At 42.8% G+C, this 18,732-nt stretch overlaps 1 protein-coding gene across 7 annotated transcripts in view; it reads left to right on the top strand.

Annotated features, from left to right (window-relative positions):
• The window catches only part of LOC114439432 (interferon-induced very large GTPase 1-like), a 47,972-nt gene that overhangs the window by 4,783 nt on the left and 24,457 nt on the right, over positions 1-18,732 (top strand). Inside the window, exons 6-9 of one of the 7 annotated variants that reach the window (XM_028411367.1) lie at positions 484-515; positions 599-707; positions 987-1,036; positions 3,830-9,423. The exons of 3 other annotated variants lie outside the window; for them this stretch is intronic. In XM_028411367.1, the coding sequence (XP_028267168.1) occupies positions 484-515; positions 599-707; positions 987-1,036; positions 3,830-8,587 (4,949 nt within the window). In that variant the 3' untranslated portion in view covers positions 8,588-9,423. Of the gene's footprint in view, positions 1-483; positions 516-598; positions 708-986; positions 1,037-3,826; positions 9,424-18,023; positions 18,131-18,573; positions 18,703-18,732 lie in introns of those variants that run through there. 3 more of the 7 variants (XM_028411366.1, XM_028411362.1, XM_028411364.1) reach the window with 3 other exon arrangements.

The following is an 18,732-nucleotide window of genomic DNA, read 5'->3' as shown; positions in this document are numbered from 1 at the left end:
AATGCTTTTCCCATCATCCTATAACTATCAAGTGTCAGAATGCTCAGGAGTCTCTTTTAGTAGGTCATGGACCCAACTAAATCTAAGAGTACTCCTCAAATCATTTTTTTCTAGAGATATTTAATAACTTGCTGGCCAGTTTTTAATCACAATGTTTCTTGATACATCCATATTTAATTAGTTATTGCTGCCTAAAAAAAAGAGGAAGTGTGGCCAACATGGCAGCCGGATAGGACATTTTCAACTCATTCATGTATAATGGGGGTGTAACCAGGTCATCCATCAAACTAAAAACTAAACAGAGCTGACAACAGCAAATGCTGAAAGAACTATTAGACATTGAAATTAAAGAAATGTACTAAATCTAGTCATTCTGGCCCCAAGGGGATATTTTTGGAATGATCTTTAGCAAACACAAAATATAAGGAAAAAAAACATTGAGTGAATTCACACTGACCTGCTTTTTCTGACATGATCCTGCAGGAGAAGAGATGGTGGCTGAAGCCAAGCTAAAGGTATGCACTGCTAATGTTGATCTTGATTCTAAATGGTGCTGTCTTGGTCTCATAATTATTAAAAACCCTTACTTTTTAATCAGTGTGATTCAACGAATGAACCTGGAGGTGCTGGAGACTCAGAGAAGACTGATGACAGCACAGGAGGGGAACTTGAAAACAGGTCTGAACCATCTGAAGCCAAAGAGAAAGGTAACAGCTTCATGAATACTGGTAATGGTACAATTACATGTAGCCCAACCAAAAGATATTACAACAATATGTTAGATATCACGTTCACATTCAGGTTGGCTGTCACGACCTCAGAGGCACAGAGATCCATTAAATGTACAGTAATTACCTTGAACAGAAGGGAGTAAAATTGTATGTTTCGGATACATCAAATTTAGGAAAGAAAATTACATAAAACAAAATACTGTAGATGTTCAGCTAGTTCAGTTATACACTGTGGCTTTACTGTGTGTTTCTTAGATTGTCCTGCTGCAGAAGAGATGGAAAATAAATCTGAGATCAAGGAACAGGTAAGAATGTGTTAAATACATGAAGGGTTTTTTTCTAAAACACTCTAATCTTGGGAGGTAGACCAGATCAGGCTTTTAGGCTTCTGTGTGAATTGTCTCAGTATCAAAAGCTACTTAACATTTATAATACACTGCTCAAAAAAATTAAGGGAACACGTAAAGAACACAATGTAACTCCAAGTGAATCACACTTCTGTGAAATCAGCCTGTTAGGAAGCAACACTGATTGTGAAGCAATTTCAGCTGCTGTTGTGCAAATGGAACAGACAACAGGTGGAAATGAGAGGCAATAATCAAGACTTTAGACCACAGACCATTTCTCTGCTCTCATCCCTTCTGCCAGATGTTTTGCTCACTTTTCAGGGCTCTATAGACTAACTTTTTGCACTGGTGCACCTAACTTTTTTTCTTAGGTGCACCGCATCACACTTAATCCATATATTTTTGTATGCATCAGTACATTTTGTACATATGAACAGGCTTAATAATCACATATCATCTTAAAATGAATTTGGACCTTGTATAATGAACACAGTTAAATAAAAAGTATTTTAAATACTGATAAAGTACTGATAGTACTCATTCAAATTATGAACAAACTAGATAACAAGTCTGCCTGTCAGAAATCCATAATGAAGATTCAAAGTTCATACAGCACTCTTCAGTTCCCTGTTTGCTTTTTCTGGCTGTTGCTCCTCACTTATCTATCTGTCAATGGGAATTAAAAATGATTAAAATTATATTATTTATTTAATAGTTGTGATTGAGATATATATATTTGTTTTCTTCAACACGTTTCTAATGAGCTCTAATGAGCTCCAGGTGATAGACTCTTCATTCTGTTACAGTTTAGCTGTATGCAGATATCATACTGGCAGACAATGGTCCACTATAGCAGGATAATAACAGTACTTTTTAAAATGGGCATTCGTCATGTACTATAACTTCTTAGTATAGTATCAACATAGTAGCAACACATCCTCCTCCTCCGCTGCATGTTCACCTAAACTGCGGTTTCTGCAGCGAAACGTCTTTAATACTTGTCTGTCTGTGTGTGCATGCTGCGCGGTGCAGTGAGAGGGCCGTATGAGTTCTGCACACATGTTTCAAAAAGTCTGGGCAGAAATGAACTTTGTTCTTGTTCCCGTCACAAGAACAAGAACAAGAACAAATATCTCTGTTCTCGTGGAGTATGGAAGGCACACAGCATCAGCTCTGCACAGCATATCTCTGTGTTCTTCTTCTGGATTTTCGGCAGACGGTCTTGGCTGACCGCAGCAGACACGTTTTCAAAGATACACACACGGGGGGTCCTGCCCTTTACCGTCTCTGATTGGTTTAGACCACGATATGAGCCTGATGTGCCTGTGTCTGTTGTTGGACCACAGGGAGACTTTTAAGAGTCGTGGAGAATGTATCTCCTTCTAACAGCTGGTTGCACCGGTGCAACCTCTGATATTTTTTGGTTGCACCATTGAGAAATTAGGTCGCATTTGCAACCAAAATGGTCGCACCCTAGAGCCCTGCTTTTGCATTTTGTCAGTGCTCTCACCCCTAGAGGTAGCATGAGGCAATGTCTACAACCCACACAAGTTGCTCAGGTAGTGCAGCTCATCCAGGATGGCACATCAATGCGAGTTGTGGCAAGAAGGTTTGCTGTGTCTGTCAGCACAGTGTCCAGAGCATAGAGGAGATACCAGAAAACAGGCCAGTACACCAGGGGACGTGGAGGGCCACAACCCAGCAGCAGGACCGCTACTTCCTCCTTTGTGCAAGGAGGAGCAGGAAGAGTGCTGCCAGAGCCCTGCAACATGACCTCCAATAGGCCACTAATATGCATGTTTCTGCTCAAACTGTCAGAAACAGACTCCATGAGGGTGGTATAAGAGCCCTGTTCACAAGTGGGGCTTGTGCTTACAGCCCAACACTGTGCAGGGTGATTGGCATTTGCCAGAGAACACCAAGTTTGGCAGATTCACCATTGGTGCCCTGTGCTTTTCATGGATGGGAGCAGGTTCACACAGAGCACATGACAGACATGACAGAGTCTGGAGACGCCGTGGAGAACATTCTGGTGCCTGTAACATCCTCCAGCATGACCGGTTTGGTGGTGGGTCAGTAATGGTGTGGGGAGGCATTTCTTTGGAGGGCCGCACAGCTCTTCATGTGCTAGCCAGAGGTACCCTGACTGCCATCAGGTACCGGGATGAGATCCTCAGACCTATTGTGAGACCATATGCTGGTCCTTCCAGGAGTTGACTGATGCTTTAATCCAGGACTGGGAGGAGATTCCTCAGGACAACATCCACCGCCTCATCAGGAGCATGCCCAGGTGTTATAGGGAGGTCATACAGGCACGTGGAGGCCACACACACCACTGAGCCTCATTTTGACTTGTCTTGTTGGATCAACCTGTAATGTGATTTTCCACTTTCATTTTGAGTATGATTTTAAATCCAGACCTCCATGGGTTGATAATTTTGATTTATATTGATCATTTTCATGTTATTTTGTTCTCAACGTATTTCACTATGCAATGAGATGAGATTTTCAACTGAAATATTTCATTACGATCTAGGAGGTGTTATTTTAGTTTTCCCTTTATGTTTTTTGAGCAGTGTATCATTTTAATGAATGATTGATCTTGGTGTTGACCTAAATAGCATTTTCTTAGCTTAACAATTACTGAAAACATTCATCACAAACTCTGATCAGGCGAAGTTAAACTAAAGATTTTCAGAAAGAAAATGTGCTAATCATAATCAATAAATCTCTATTTATTCATTCCAGCAGTTGAATGTTTCTGAAGAGAAGAGAGAGACAGACCGTCAAAACAAAATAGAAACTCTGATCACCAGACTTCATCTTCAAGAACAATATCAACAGAAGATGACACCAGCAGACTTTCTTAAAATTACTCCACCTATGAAGCAGAGTCATGTCACATCTGAGAAGGACCTCGCTCAAACGTTTCTTCACAGGTTAATGAGGTTAGACTACAGAGCCAGATATATTCCTGTAAGAAGAGACAGTCCTGATGCAGGTATCTCATGGTCTGATCCAGATTTGGAATGTGTTGACACAGATGTCAGTGATTTAAACGCATTGCTAAGAAAAAGGAAAGCTTCTAGTCAATGTAAACAGAATGATGTGCATCCACTGGATGTTCAAATGGCAGTATTTCACTGCTCAGACAGCTTCCTGAAGCAGCAGATGATCACAAAGCTATCACAGTGTCAGTACGCCTTACCTCTCCTTGTTCTTGACCCACTCACAAAGGAACTCACATGTCCTCTGTGGACGTTCAGACAGATCATCAAAACATGGAAGATAATCCTACTCCAAGACGATCCAAAATCTGTCACCATGAACAGCATGCCCATTTGCAATGCTCAAACACCCATGGTGTCATGTTTCCGTCTGGGTTCGCTGTCTTTGTCTAAATCTCAGCTCATGAACTCCTTGATCAACGACCGTCACAGCACCTTCTTCCACAGAAACTGCCCAGGTAGCACCAAAACTCATCACCTGATGGATGGAGTGGCAGAGATCGCCTGGTACTGCCCTGCTGGAAAACCTGATGATTCCTTCACTGACTGCACTGCCTTCTGTAACCTTCATGGAGATGCTCTGCTGAATGAAAAACAGCGAGAAATACTGACTGAAAAATCCTCAGTTAATGTTGTTCTTGTACCAACTCTGGAAAAAAGCCACATCAATACTGCAGCCATCACAGAACTTTACAAATCCACGAAGCCACTCATTATTCTGACGGCTGATGATGACTGTGATGCGGTTCAGGTCAAACCAGAAAAATACATAATAGGTCTCAAAGATAGAAGTCAGTCAGATGTTTCTGAAGAACTAAAAGGAATTCTTAGAAAGATTTTGTCTGGACCACATTCATCCTTCCAGCTTGAATCTATGGCGGAAGTCTCTGGAATCAGAGTGGATGAAGATGACTCAGTCTGCCAAAAAGGGAAAGAGGCTGCAAAGAAAATATCAAACTTGCTTCAAGGGATGGATATTTCAAAGATCAAAGACAGATTTCTCCCCTGTCAAGGCCAACTGTGGCACGAGTGGAGCAGAATAATGAAAGAACTGTATCACCTCAGAGGAAACATTGAGAAGGAAAAAATTCAGAAGCAACAAAAACTTCAACAAATCCGACAACAACAATGCACTGCTTCCTGTAGTGACCTGATGAAGTCATTCACTGAAAGTCTCTTGTCGTTGTCATCAGAGGAGAAAGAGTACTTCTTGAAATGGACTCAGATCTTTATAGATGATCTCTCCACAGATGATCTCTCTTCAATTCTGCAAAGCTATGATCAAACCTGGTCTCAGGTCTTGGATCTGAAGAAGAAACATGGAAAATCTGATGAGTTCATGAACAAGCAAAAAGAACTTGAACAAATATCTAAAAAACTGCAGTCGGCCACCTTTGGCTTGGAGCACATCTTTAGAGAAATGGGACAGATCTTTGAAGCCTATAAATCTGAGGGGAGACAAACAACCAGCAGACAACCTGACTGGTCTAAATACCCTGAGCTGGCTGCAGATCTGATGATATCAGGACACATGATGGAGCTGATGGATGGCGATGCAGGCCATGTTCCTTTAACATGGATCACTAGTCTTTTAGAGGAAGTCATCAAGAAACTGGGAGACCCAAGAGTGTTTGTGTTGTCAGTTTTGGGTGTACAAAGCAGTGGAAAGTCAACAATGCTGAACGCCATGTTTGGTCTGCAGTTTGCAGTGAGTGCTGGCAGGTGCACCAGAGGGGCCTTCATGCAGCTGGTCAAAGTCTCAGAAGAAATCCAGAAAGACTTCAAGTTTGACTACATTCTAGTGGTGGACACTGAAGGGTTGCGTGCTCTGGAGTTGGCAGGTAACACCACTCTTCACCACGACAATGAACTGGCAACATTTGTTGTTGGTCTGGGAAACTTGACACTGATCAACATCTTTGGTGAGAATCCAGCTGAGATGCAGGATGTTCTACAGATTGTCGTACAGGCTTTCATGAGGATGAAGAAAGTGAAACTTTCTCCAAGTTGTGTGTTTGTTCACCAGAATGTGACAGATATCACAGCTGCAGAGAAAAACATGGAGGGAAAGAGACGCCTGCAGGAAAAACTGGACCAGATGGCTAAACTAGCAGCCAAAGAGGAGGCCTGTAATGCAGAGTGCTTCAGTGATGTCATTAAATTTGATGTGCAAACAGATGTGAAATACTTTGCTCAGTTATGGGAGGGAAGTCCACCGATGGCACCTCCAAATCCAGGTTACAGTGAGAGTGTCCAAGAACTGAAGAACATCATCCGGTCTAAGGCTTCACGGTCTGATGGAATCCGTCTCTCACATTTCAAAAGCAAAATCCAGGACCTGTGGAACGCCCTGATGAATGAACACTTTGTTTTCAGCTTCAAAAACACACTGGAAATTGTAACATACAGAAAACTAGAGGTCCAGTATGGAAACTGGACCTGGACCATGAGGAGCTACATGCTGACTGTTGAAAACCAGCTTCATACCAGCATTGAAAATGGGAAACAAGAGAGGGTTAATCTCAGTGACCTTTACGAAGAAATGAAAGAAACACATGAAAACATCAAAACAGACATGACAAAGTACTTTGAGGAGAACAGTGACAAAGAAATCTTGGTTCAGTGGCGAGGCCGATTTGAAACCAAAATTAAGGAGTTTCATGAAGAACTGGTGAAAGAAGTGAAAAGAAAACTGGATGTACTTATTGAGCAGAAAAATGCTCGTAAAAAGATGGATGAGAAGAAGACAGAGTTTGAGAACAAACTGCTGCAAAAAAGCAAAGAGCTCGCTCACCAGTTAAAAGACAATGCAACAGATGAAGAGGAGCTGAAAAAGCAGTTTAACTCTGTTTGGAGACACTGGGTCACTGAACTAACTGGAAATACAAAACCCATAGGAAACATCAACTTGAAAGAAGACCAGATGTTGATCCTTCAAAGGCATGGTATAGAATGGTCTCTCATAGATGAATCCAAAAGCAGTGGTGGATACCCAATGATATCAGAGGTTGGAGATTACTCTGGTTACATAATCCACAAAAAACAGAAAAACACAAATGTGGTCAAAGCTGCATTCAGAGCTGCACAAACGGTATTTGGCTCAAAGACACCTTTAAAGTTTGAGGACCAAGAACAGATCAGATCTCTCATAAATGATGTGGAGCAACAATGCATTGATGATATTAAGACCAAGCCTGTAACAACAAGAGGCTACAGTCCAGCTTACTTAGAGGAAGCTGCCAAAAAAGTTCAAGAGAAAGTGACAGAGTTTGAATCAGAGAAGAAATACACATTCAAAAAGGAGTTTAGAGTTGATCTCATTCTGTATGTTTTTGACAGAGCAGAGAGTTTCCTCTCACAGTCTCACATGACATACAAAAAGAACAATGATTCTCGCACTTACTTAAACAGCAAGAAAACAGAATATTACAACATCTTCAGAAGCTTCTGCAAAGGAAACTCCTCTGCTGTCGTGTTTGGAGAAATGATCTGTGAGAAACTGAAAGCTTCCACCATTGAAGCTGTCTGTAACAAGACTGCAATCGATGTCGCTGGAGAGATGAAGTGCAGTTTCCCAGCATTCAGTGGGAACAGGTTGGACTTGGAGAAACATGTTCTGAAGTCACTTGCAGAGAAAGAGGATTTTAAAACCTTTATCACTTACATCAAACATCCAAAGAATTATGTGAAGACCTTCATAAAAGAAGAGGTGGAGAAATACATCCTCAGAGAAATCAAAGGTAAAGTTCTGGATATACTCAAGAAGAATGTTGATGACATCAAGACCCTCATCAGAACAGCTTTATCTACTGCAACAGTCAAAACCCAGAAAGGAGGCACAGACATGTGGGTGGAAGAATTTTCCACTTTGCTGAACGAAAATCTGACTCTTGGTACCATCAGTTGTCAGAACTTCAGAGACATAGAAAAGTTTGACTTCCTTAAAGAGGAGATAGAGAAAGGTCTTAAACCCATCATGGAGGAGGTGAGCTCCCTCTCAGTGACTAAACTGAAGGATTTCAGGCAGAGTCCTGATCAAATCCTCATTGATCAGCTGTGTAACTGCTGCTGGGTAACTTGTCCATTCTGTGCAGCTGTTTGCACCAACACCCTGAAAGATCACAGTCCTGAAGACCACAGTGTCCCTTTTCATCGATCTGCTTCAGTCAGAGGTTGGCACTACAGAAACACAGATATAATGAGTGTAGATTTCTGCACAACAAATGTTGCAAGTGATGGAAGATTTCACCCTGAACCTGATTCAAAACACAGAGTCCCTTTTAAAAAGTACAGAACAGCTGGACCGAGGTATGCAAACTGGAGAATTACCCCTGATGAGTCTAAACTGAAATACTGGACGTGGTTTGTGTGTCGATTCCAAACAGAACTGGAAGAATTCTATGGCCACAAATTTTATGACAAAGGTGAAATTCCCAGTGAGTGGAGAAAACACACAAAAGAAGAAGCTATTCAAAGTCTGGATGAAATGTACAAACTGTGAGTGAACCAGCAGAATTATAACTGATCATGTGTCCACTCTTTAAAACCATTTAAAACAAAACACAGACACTGATTTAAAGATCATATGTGAACAGTTCACTCAAACCACAGTTGATCAGTCTGACATCAGGAAACATGTTTGATTAATGAGTCAGCGTGTTATATTGACCTCATTTAATCAGCTTGTTTTATTCTTCATTGAGCTGTTTTGATTCAGACATGATGTAAACAATGAAAGTTAAAATGTCTGAAGAATGTTATTATTCAACACATTCTGATCTCTCATGTTATTGATTAGAGTTTTGGAAAACATACTATGTGATTTTGTTTCTTTATTTTTATGTGAATGTAGGAAGATTTATTTACCAAACAGTTTACCTGATTCTAAATGATTTCTGTTTTGGTATATTGTGTCTGTATTTTAATCCAAAACATGATGAACATATACTGAAATCTGACATAGTATAATGTGTAGTTTTTTTAGCCTTATCTTAATCTTCTGCTGTTCTGATATCTAGCCTTACTGTGTAATGGAGGTTAATTAAATGTAAACAAAATTAGTGAGTTTGATTTCTTGGGTTAATAATGAAAGTAATTCAAATTCTGCTTTAATGTCTGATGTTTTACTTTTTGGAATAAAAGTGTATTCATCAAAACAATTCAAATGTTAGTAAAAGACAAACACATATGTAGTATACACCATCAGCATTTCTAAACAGAGTGAATAGCAAATTTCTGCTGACCTGTGTCAGATAGGACGTCTGTCCACTGGGCAGCCTCCTGGGATTGCTGTTTCTGTTCCATTCGTCTTCTCAGGAATAAAAGATACTTGCTCCATTTCTGTCCTGGTGTATTACTTGTGGTGGCGAGTTAACAGTGGTTGGAGCCTACATGTGTTGGTTCAAAGCCACGCCTCGGTCCTGTCTGGTGTATTGCTTGTGGTGAGTTGAGGTAACGCACTGGACACGGCCTCTCAATACACAGCAGTAGCCTACCTGCATAATATAACCAAATAAATAACTTTCGATACAAATGAACTTCAAAACTCATGTGCAAAAACTTGTGCACTAAAAACAGAGCAATGTACAAAGTTGCCTCAATATTAATATACACAGCATAGCATTAAAGTTTCTCAAAAGCAACTTTTGAATGTTCAACATGGCATTATTTATAATTTATATTTAATTATACAAGGACAGTATCTTTTACAATGGCTCCAATACAGAAGATTAAACTATGTTCTTAAACCTGCATTATGGATCTTAAACATTACATTTACAGAATAAAACTGTTGGAGGATTTCCACTATGGAGGACTAATAAAGGATGATCTTATCTTACAGCACACGTCACTTCCATCAGTGCACCTTAGCAGTACAAATGCATACAGGCTAAATTCCATCATTTAGCATCTTTAGCTTGACAGTTAAGCTTGACTGGACTGGACACTGCTCAGTATCGTCCACGTTAGCTCAGCTGTTGTTATCTTCAGCCTGCTAGCTAGCAGTTTATAAACTGGGGCTTACCGTATTTGAATAGAAGCTCACTCTGACGGCCGTTCTGGGAGCAAAGATGTCATTAAAGTCTGCTGTTCTGATGAACTCCTGCTCGATAGAGAGCATAGCCAGGACGTTTAGTCTGTCCTGTCCCATTTTACTTCGTAGAAAACACTTAAAAAATAAGTTTGAGTGATGAAACTCCTCATTCATGCTAGCGCCCGCCGGTTTTCTTCTTCTTCTTCTTCGTCTTCTTCTTCTTCTTCTTCGGTTAAATGAAATCAGCCCAAATGACAAGTAAATCACGGGGGCGTGAAACGACACCTGTCAATCATTTACCCGGCGCCAGCCCGCTGCTGATTGGTCAGTCGGCCTGTGGGCTAAATGAAGTTAGCCTAAATGACCAATAAACGGTGAGGGCGGAACATGATACCTGTCAATCATTTACACCCGGAAAATAAGATTGATGAACATGGGCTGCATTAAATTAACCCATTTAGAGATATCCTGTGTTATTCTTTTAACTCTTTGGTGCTGTGCTTTAGGTTTCACTAAAATTAAATATTAAACTTATAAAAATCTTTTGTATGTTATTTAGACAATAACTTTCTCATCTTTATTAATTAACATAGGGAGGGTTTAACCCCACGAGCCCATTTATACCAGGCGTCACTGGTCATGTTTTAATGTTGTATGTTGTCATTTGCTGGTAAATTAAATAATAAATGTTGATTCACGCTCCACTTAAAGACGTCCAATGAATCACTTCTCTGGATTCAAATGTCCCTCCTCATCTCTCCATCACCAGCAGAGGTGAACAAATGGTAAGCAGTGCTGCAGAGATAGAAAAAAAGAAACCTGTTGATCACTTCCTGTGTGCAGAAACACATCCTTCATTATATATGTTAAATATGTATATGTTATATATGGACCAATCAGAGCTGATCAGCTGTCTGCAGAGTCTGAGCTGGAAATCCCCCCTCTGTCTCCACATTTATTACCCAGCTCATGAAGAATTTGAACAAACATAATTCATAATTTTATCAGCAGAGCATTTTCAGCCCTTTCAGCAGCTTCATGCTGCTTTCGTTTTGTACCACCTGTCAGACTCAGCAGTGTGGTTTACTGTGAAAAGCACCTAAAGTTAGTGCTGGGGTTGGTACAGACTGCCACCCTGTGGTGAAGAAGTGTAACTGACATCTTTACAAGGCCCATTATTTTCTTTTCATCAGTTTGAAGCTTACAGGTGCTGCACTTCCTCTGAGTGATCCAGGATGTTATGATGTTGTTACCCCTAAGATGCCTTAAAATGTATCACTGTAATACTACAGGATGGGTGAAATCGTGTCTCACCTGCTGTCAGTCTAAGAGGTCAAGCTGCACAGAGACCCTTTTTCTTTTATGCAGTCCATCATTTGAACCTTTTTTAATTCATGCTGACAGACAGAAAGTCGATGAATAAAACAGGAAGTACAACAGCTCTTTCTCTCAGTAAGAAGTCACTGGAGAGCAGGACTTTTGGGACAGTGTCCTCTGTGTCTTGTTTTTGTCTTCCTGCAGGTCTACAGTCTGGATTTGTCACGTTGCCCCACCTCTCTCGTCTGGAAAGACAGTTCCAAGATGGCGACATCCACAAAGACCTTGCTCCAGGCATCACGCTGACACGTTCAGACTCCCTCACCTCCTTCACCGTGGACCTCGGCCCCTCTCTCATGACTGAGATGCTGAGCTTCATCGAGAACCCCGACTGTCTTCAGATATCTGGTCACAGCCAGGCAGCAGGTGAGGAAGAGGATGGAGAGGAAGATGAAGACAGCTCTCTAACAGACACACCTGTGCAGACCCCTGCAGTGACTTCACCCAGCCCTTCCACAGGCTGGATTACAAACAGCAGGGGGCGCACCTGTAGCTCTAACTGGACAGAGGAGGAAAAGAGGTCTGTGAGGACACCTGATGGGTCCACTGGGTCTCCTCAGAGAGCAGAGCCTGGGATGGAGGCTGAAAGGTTCCAGAGGGCAGCTGACGTGCTGTCCCGTCATTATGGTGGAGGGTCCTTCACAAAAGGAAGGAGGACGAGCAGCAGCAGCTCGTCTCCGGCTGTTTCCCAAAACCACAAACCATCACACGCCTTAACCGAGGACGAGGAAGAGATCAAGGTCTAGAGACTCAGACCTCCTTCAGACCTGAGTTCATAAAGACCTAGGAGAGGAAAGACATGGAAACAAGAGTCTGGTTACTGATCCACTTTCAGACAGGAGCAGGATCTAATTCAATTCAATTCAGTTTTATTTATATAGCGCATATTACAATCAGACATTGTCTCAAAGCGCTTCACAGGAACCCCCCTAAGAGCACTGTGGCAAGGAAAAACTCCCTTTAAGAGGAAGAAACCTTGAGCAGGACCCGTCAACTTAAGGGGGAACCAGTCCTGCTGCTAGTCAGAGAGGATGAGGGAGAGAGAGAGAGAGAGAGAGAGAGAGAGAGAGGATGAAGGAGAAAGAGAGAGAGGGAGAGAGGAGCAAACATGATACAAACATGATACAGTACAGAGCAAACATGACAGCAAGATGAAACAGTGATTATATTGTAATAGATATCTATATATATCGTCGGTCCATAAGTAGGAATAGTAATTTGATAGTAAAGATGAGCAGCAGGGGCTAGTGAAGTCGATGAGCACAGGAGAGACTGCAGGTCAGTATGCAGGTCTTGAGACCTGCAAAGAGAGAGAGCGAGAGCGAGGCACAGAACTACAAGGAAGACAGTTAACACAGATTATGAGACGATATTACCCAGTATGATCCAGACTAAGGAGAGTGGAGGAGAGGTCAGAGGGTGTTCAGAGGATCGTGTTTGTGCCCCCCGACAACGTAGAGCAAGAGAGACTTCACGGGCCGGACTGCAGGTCATCATCCAGGTCTTGAGACCAGTGTGAGCCAGACTAAGGAGAGAAAAGGAGAGGTTAGAGGGTGAGAGGGACACTGCTCAGTGGATCATGTTTGTGCCCCCCGACAACGTAGGCCTAGAGCAGCATAGCTGTGCTACACACTAGGTCTAAGGCTAACTGTACGCCTTACTAAACAGAAAAGTTTTAAGTCTAGTCTTAAAGGTGGAGGCAGTGTCTGCCTCTCGGACCCAGATTGGTAACTGGTTCCATAATAGCGGTGCCTGATAGCTGAAAGCTCGTCCTCCCATTCTACTTCTATGAATCCTAGGAACTACTAGTAAACCTGCACTCAGAGATCTGAGTGTCCTATTAGGAACATATGGTACAATCAGGTCCTGCAGATACAATGGAGCAAGTCCATGAAGAGCCTTGTAGGTTAGAAGAAGGATCTTGAAGTGTATTCTTGAGTCCACTGGGAGCCAGTGAAGAGACGCTAGAACAGGAGAGATATGATCCCTTTGGCTGCATCCTGTCAGAACTCTAGCTGCTGCGTTCTGGATCAGCTGCAGACTGTTGATGGAGTAATGTGGACATCCTGACAATAAAGAGTTGCAGTAGTCCAGTCTTGAAGTGACAAAAGCATGGATGAGCTTTTCAGCATCACTCTGAGAGAGGATGCTCCTGATCTTAGTAATATTACGCAGGTGAAAGAAAGCGGTCCTGGAGACCTGCTTAATATGAGAGACAAATGACATGTCTTGATCAAAGATAACTCCAAGGTTCCTCACAGTCGTACTGGAGGCCAGAGTAATTCCATCCAGGGAGAAAGTATTATCTGATAAACTAGTTCTGAGATGTTTCGGTCCAAAAACAATGACCTCAGTCTTGTCCGAGTTTAATAGTAAAAAGTTGGAGGACATCCAGTCCTTTATGTCCTTTAGACACGCCTGTAGTCTGACTAGCGGCTCCGTTTCTTCAGGCTTCATGGATAAATACAGCTGGGTATCATCAGCATAACAATGAAAGTTTATGCCGTGCTTCTGGATGATGTATCCTAGAGGGAGCATGTAGAGGGTGAACAGGATCGGTCCGAGCACAGAACCCTGTGGAACACCGTGGTTAACCCTTGTACCTGTGGAAGACACATCGTTAGTGTGAACAAAATGAAATCTGTCAGATAAATATGATTTAAACCAGCGCAGTGCTGTTCCTGTAATCCTGATCTCATGTTCCAATCTGTGTAGCAGGATGCGATGGTCTACGGTGTCGAAGGCAGCACTGAGATCCAGTAGAACGAGTACAGAGACGAGACCCCGGTCCGATGCCATGAGGAGGTCATTGGTGACTTTAAGCAGTGCTGTTTCTGTGCTGTGATGGGCTCTGAAACCAGACTGGAAAGCATCAAACAGACTGTTACTACACAGGTGGTCATTTAGCTGACTTACAACAGCTCTTTCAAGTAGTTTGGAGATAAAGGTGAGGTTGGAGATCGGTCTGTAGTTTCCTAGGACGTCCGGGTCCAGTGAAGGTTTTTTAAGTATCGGAATGATCACAGCAGTTTTAAAAGCCTGTGGTACATATCCTGTTTCCAGAGACAAGTTGATCTGTCCTAATATAGAGTCTCCGATCAGAGGAATAGCATCCTTGAGGAGCTGTGAAGGGATCGGATCCAGAAGACAGGTAGTAGGTTTAGACTTGCTGATGCTGGTGGTCAGCTCAGGGAGGCCGATGGGCGCGAAGCAGTCCAGAGTTAGATCAGGATCCGTTTCCAGAAGTGGCGGTGTATCCTCAGCGGTCACAGAGAGATTGTGGTTGATTTGTCCTCTAATAGTGGTGATTTTATCAGTGAAGAAGCTCATGAAGTCTTCACTACTAAGAGCTGCAGGAATGCGAGGCTCCACAGAGCTGTGGCTCTTTGTCAGCCTGGCCACGGCGTTAAAGAGAAAGCGTGGGTTGTTCTTGTTTTCTTCTATTAGTGATGAATAGTAGGCTGTCCTGGCTTTACGAAGGGCCTTCTTATACGTCAGCAGACTGTCTCTCCAGATCCTCCGGGAGTCATCTGATTTAGAGGACTGCCACATCCTCTCCATCCTACGTGTAATCCGTTTCAGTGATCGGATGTTTGAGTTGTACCACGGAGCTAGCCTCTTCTGGTTTGTAGTTTTCTTCTTCTTCAGTGGAGCAATCCTGTTTAAGACTGAGTGTAGTGTGTCTGCAGTGTTGTTGACAAAGCGGTCCAGCTCTGCAGGAGTAACATTTAAGTTGGTACCCCCATCAGTACTTGGGACTGTGGGGAGTACTGGTAGGATTGCTGTCCTAAACTGCTTTACGGCGTCTTCAGACAGACATCTGCTGTAGTAGACCTTTTCCTCAGGTGCTGGTAGGTCTGAAAGAGAGAAGTCAAAAGTTATTAATGAGTGATCTGAAAGAACAGGATTTTGAGACCACACTAGCAGGTTCTCAGCTTCCAGGCCGTAGGTGAGAACCAGGTCGAGGGTGTGACTGTGACAGTGTGTGGGTTCATTTACTAACTGAGAGAACCCAACTGAATCCAAGAGTGAGTTGAAGGCAATCTTCAGACTGTCGGAGTCGACGTCCATATGAATGTTAAAGTCACCCACTATAATGACTTTATCTGTGCTAAGCACTAAACTTGATACAAAGTCTGAAAACTCCAGCAGGAACTCTGAATAAGCAGCAGCAGGTGGACGATACACTACGACGAGTAAAACAAATTCTGACTTCTTCCAGCTTCCGTGAGACAGGCTGAGAGTGAGACTCTCAAAAGAAGTATGAGTAGACTTAGGTTTAGGATTCATCTGAAGACTGGAGCGGTAGATTGCTGCCACTCCTCCTCCGCGACCTGTAACTCTAGGAACATGACAGTTAGTATAACAGGACGGAGTTGATTCATTTAAAGCAACATATTCTTCACCCTGTAACCAAGTCTCAGTGAGACAAAGTATATCAGTGTGATGATCAATAATTAGATCATTAACTAAGAGCGACTTAGAGTGTAGGGATCGTATGTTAAACAATCCACACCTGAGTGTTCTGTTACCTTGTTCTATGTGTTTGTGTGTGTTAGTGTGTATTTTTATGAGGTTATTATGATTAATATATCTTAACTTGTGTGCTTGATGAACTGTGGGAGGACGTGTGACCGTCACCACTTCAATAACATTATTAAGCTTAGTGTTTCTATGTGTATTTGTGTTTAATGTGTTTCTAACTGAGGGCGGCAGTCCTCCAGAAGCAGCAGAGAGGTGTGTAGGACAGCGACTCTGCCTCCTGGCCTCGACCCTGGGTTGTCAGGTTGGTCTAATAAACTTGGCTATGTTGCTAGAAATCAGAGCTGCACCACCCTGGGTGGGATGGATGCCGTCTCTCCTAATAAGGCCAGGTTTCCCCCAGAAAGTTTCCCAGTTATCTATAAAGGCCACGTTGTTTTCTGGACACCACCATGACAGCCAGCGACGGAGCGAGGACATGCGGCTAAACATGTCATCACTGGTCAGATTTGGGAGGGGACCAGAGAACGCTACGGAGTCCGACATGGTTTTAGCTAAATTACACACCGACTCAATATTAACTTTAGTGACCTCTGACTGGCGAAGCCGGGTGTCATTAACACCGACGTGAATTATAATCCTACTGTATTTATGCTTATCTCTCGCCAGCAGCTTCAGGCTACCCTCTATGTCGCCCGCTCTGGCCCCCGGGATGCACTTAACTATAGCCGCTGGTGTCGGCTTTACATGCCGCAAAACAGAGTCGCCAATAACCAGGGTCGGCTTCTCAGCGGGTGTGTCGCCGAGTGGGGAAAAACGGTTCGATATGTCAAGCGGCTGGTGGTGAACCACGGGCCTTTGTTTCGGGCTACGCTTCCTTCGAACCGCCACCCAACCTCTCTGACTTCCCGGCTGCTCAGGGGCTGCCGGGGTGCGGATAACATCAGCTAAGGCAGGCTGGTCCGCACAGGCTAACTGCTGCTGGCTAGCTGCTGTGGCTACAGGTCTATTATCTAACATGCGGAGCCGACCCTCTAACTCGCTTAGCCTCGCCTCCAAGACTGTGAATAAGCTACACTTTGTGCACACCTCATGCTCACTAAAGGAGGCAGAGGAGTAACTGAACATGTCACACACCGTGCAGTGAGCAGGAGAGGGAGATGCAGAGCGAGTGGAAGAAGCCATGCTAAGCGCTAATGCTAACCGCTAAGTTACGGTAAGCTTCGCTACAGTGGTAAACGAGAAGGGAACCCAGAAACTGGTGCACTTAACTCTAACACTACGGTGCTTGTGTATTACCACAATAAAAGCAAACACAATATGTCTAATGCAGAAAGTCCGTAGCACCAACAGCGCACACCAAGTGAACAAACAGGACAGTGTCGAAACAGGAAGTGACGCAGTACGTTACCCACTGACGCAATACGATCTGGATCCTTCACCGCCCCTCCTCTCTGCACTACATTACTGCTGTGATACACAGATTTGAGTGTTCTCAGTAAAACCTTAACATCACAACGTTCAGCACCAATAAAGACGATCAGCTTCAAAAGTGAATTTACTGTCATTAGACTAAAAAATCATTTTTTACACTTATAAAGTTCTAATATTCCTCTGATCTCTGTCCGCTGACTGCACCTGTAACCTGCATAATATCCAGTTATCTGTCCGTCAGTATTAGATTTCATTTCCTGATCATTTCAGGCCGATGTATTAAAAGACTGAATGTTTCTTTTACTTTGTTTGATGTTTTTATTACTATAATGTTTAGAATTAAAAATCTGATGCAAAGCATGTTTATTTAAACTTTAACTGATATAAATGAAGCTCAGCAAAAACAGGAAGACAATCTCCTCACATGTACACTAACTCTGTTTTTCTAATCAGCTGTGGATCAGATCCTGACAGTCAGCTAGTCGATGCTATTGGATTTTACATGTTCTCCTCTGTGCTGCTGTCAGTTGTCTCTTTCATTATTATGAATTCACAACTAATATTCATGAGCTGTACAGCCCTGTTAGTTTATTCCACCAATGAGATCTGTGGGGTTTCTAAGACGCCCCTACATATATCAGAGGAGGGCTGGGAGGAGCTGTGATACAGCAGCTCCTTCTACACAGACCAGACAGAGCTGAGGACACACAACAAAAGGTAAGTTATACAACATAGTGTTTTACATAAAGAGGTTCTAAATGTCAGTATGTGTTGAAGAGAGGCCACTGAGCTCTGCTGGTATCAATAAATGTCAACAATGCAAAGAAGTGGTTATTATTACTGATAGACCGTGTCCACATATTTTTGATCATCTTGACTTGTGTCACAGTTGTACTGCATAATATTTCAACAGTTTTACAGAGCACAGTACTATGACAGTATGTGGTGTATTATAGCTTGTAGTCATAAAAAGTCTGTGTGGCATGCAGTCAGAGTGGAGGAAGCCTCCTCAGATGAGAAGCCAAATGTCTTGAAATTCAAGTGCGTCTGGTTTCCTTTGTTTAAAAACACAAATAAATGTGTTTATTTGTTTAAGTCACTCGATCACAATGAAAAACTCTTTCACTTTCATTTTCCTGTCACCACACCCATGTCTACAGAGAGAAGGCAGAGCTGAGCAAACACCAACACAAGTTGTTTAAGTTTCGTTTTCCATCCTCTGCGCATCCATCATCTTTGTCCTGCAGTGCTGCGTCATGGGGGCTGGAGCCTATCCCAGCTATCTACAGGTGAGAATAAATCAACGCTGCAAGCATTGA

Source organism: Parambassis ranga, chromosome 8 (genome assembly GCF_900634625.1).
Source record: "Parambassis ranga chromosome 8, fParRan2.1, whole genome shotgun sequence".
Taxonomy (NCBI): domain Eukaryota; kingdom Metazoa; phylum Chordata; class Actinopteri; family Ambassidae; genus Parambassis; species Parambassis ranga.
The sequence above is the reverse complement of the archived record's forward strand: the minus strand, read 5'-3'. Positions and strand labels throughout refer to the sequence as shown.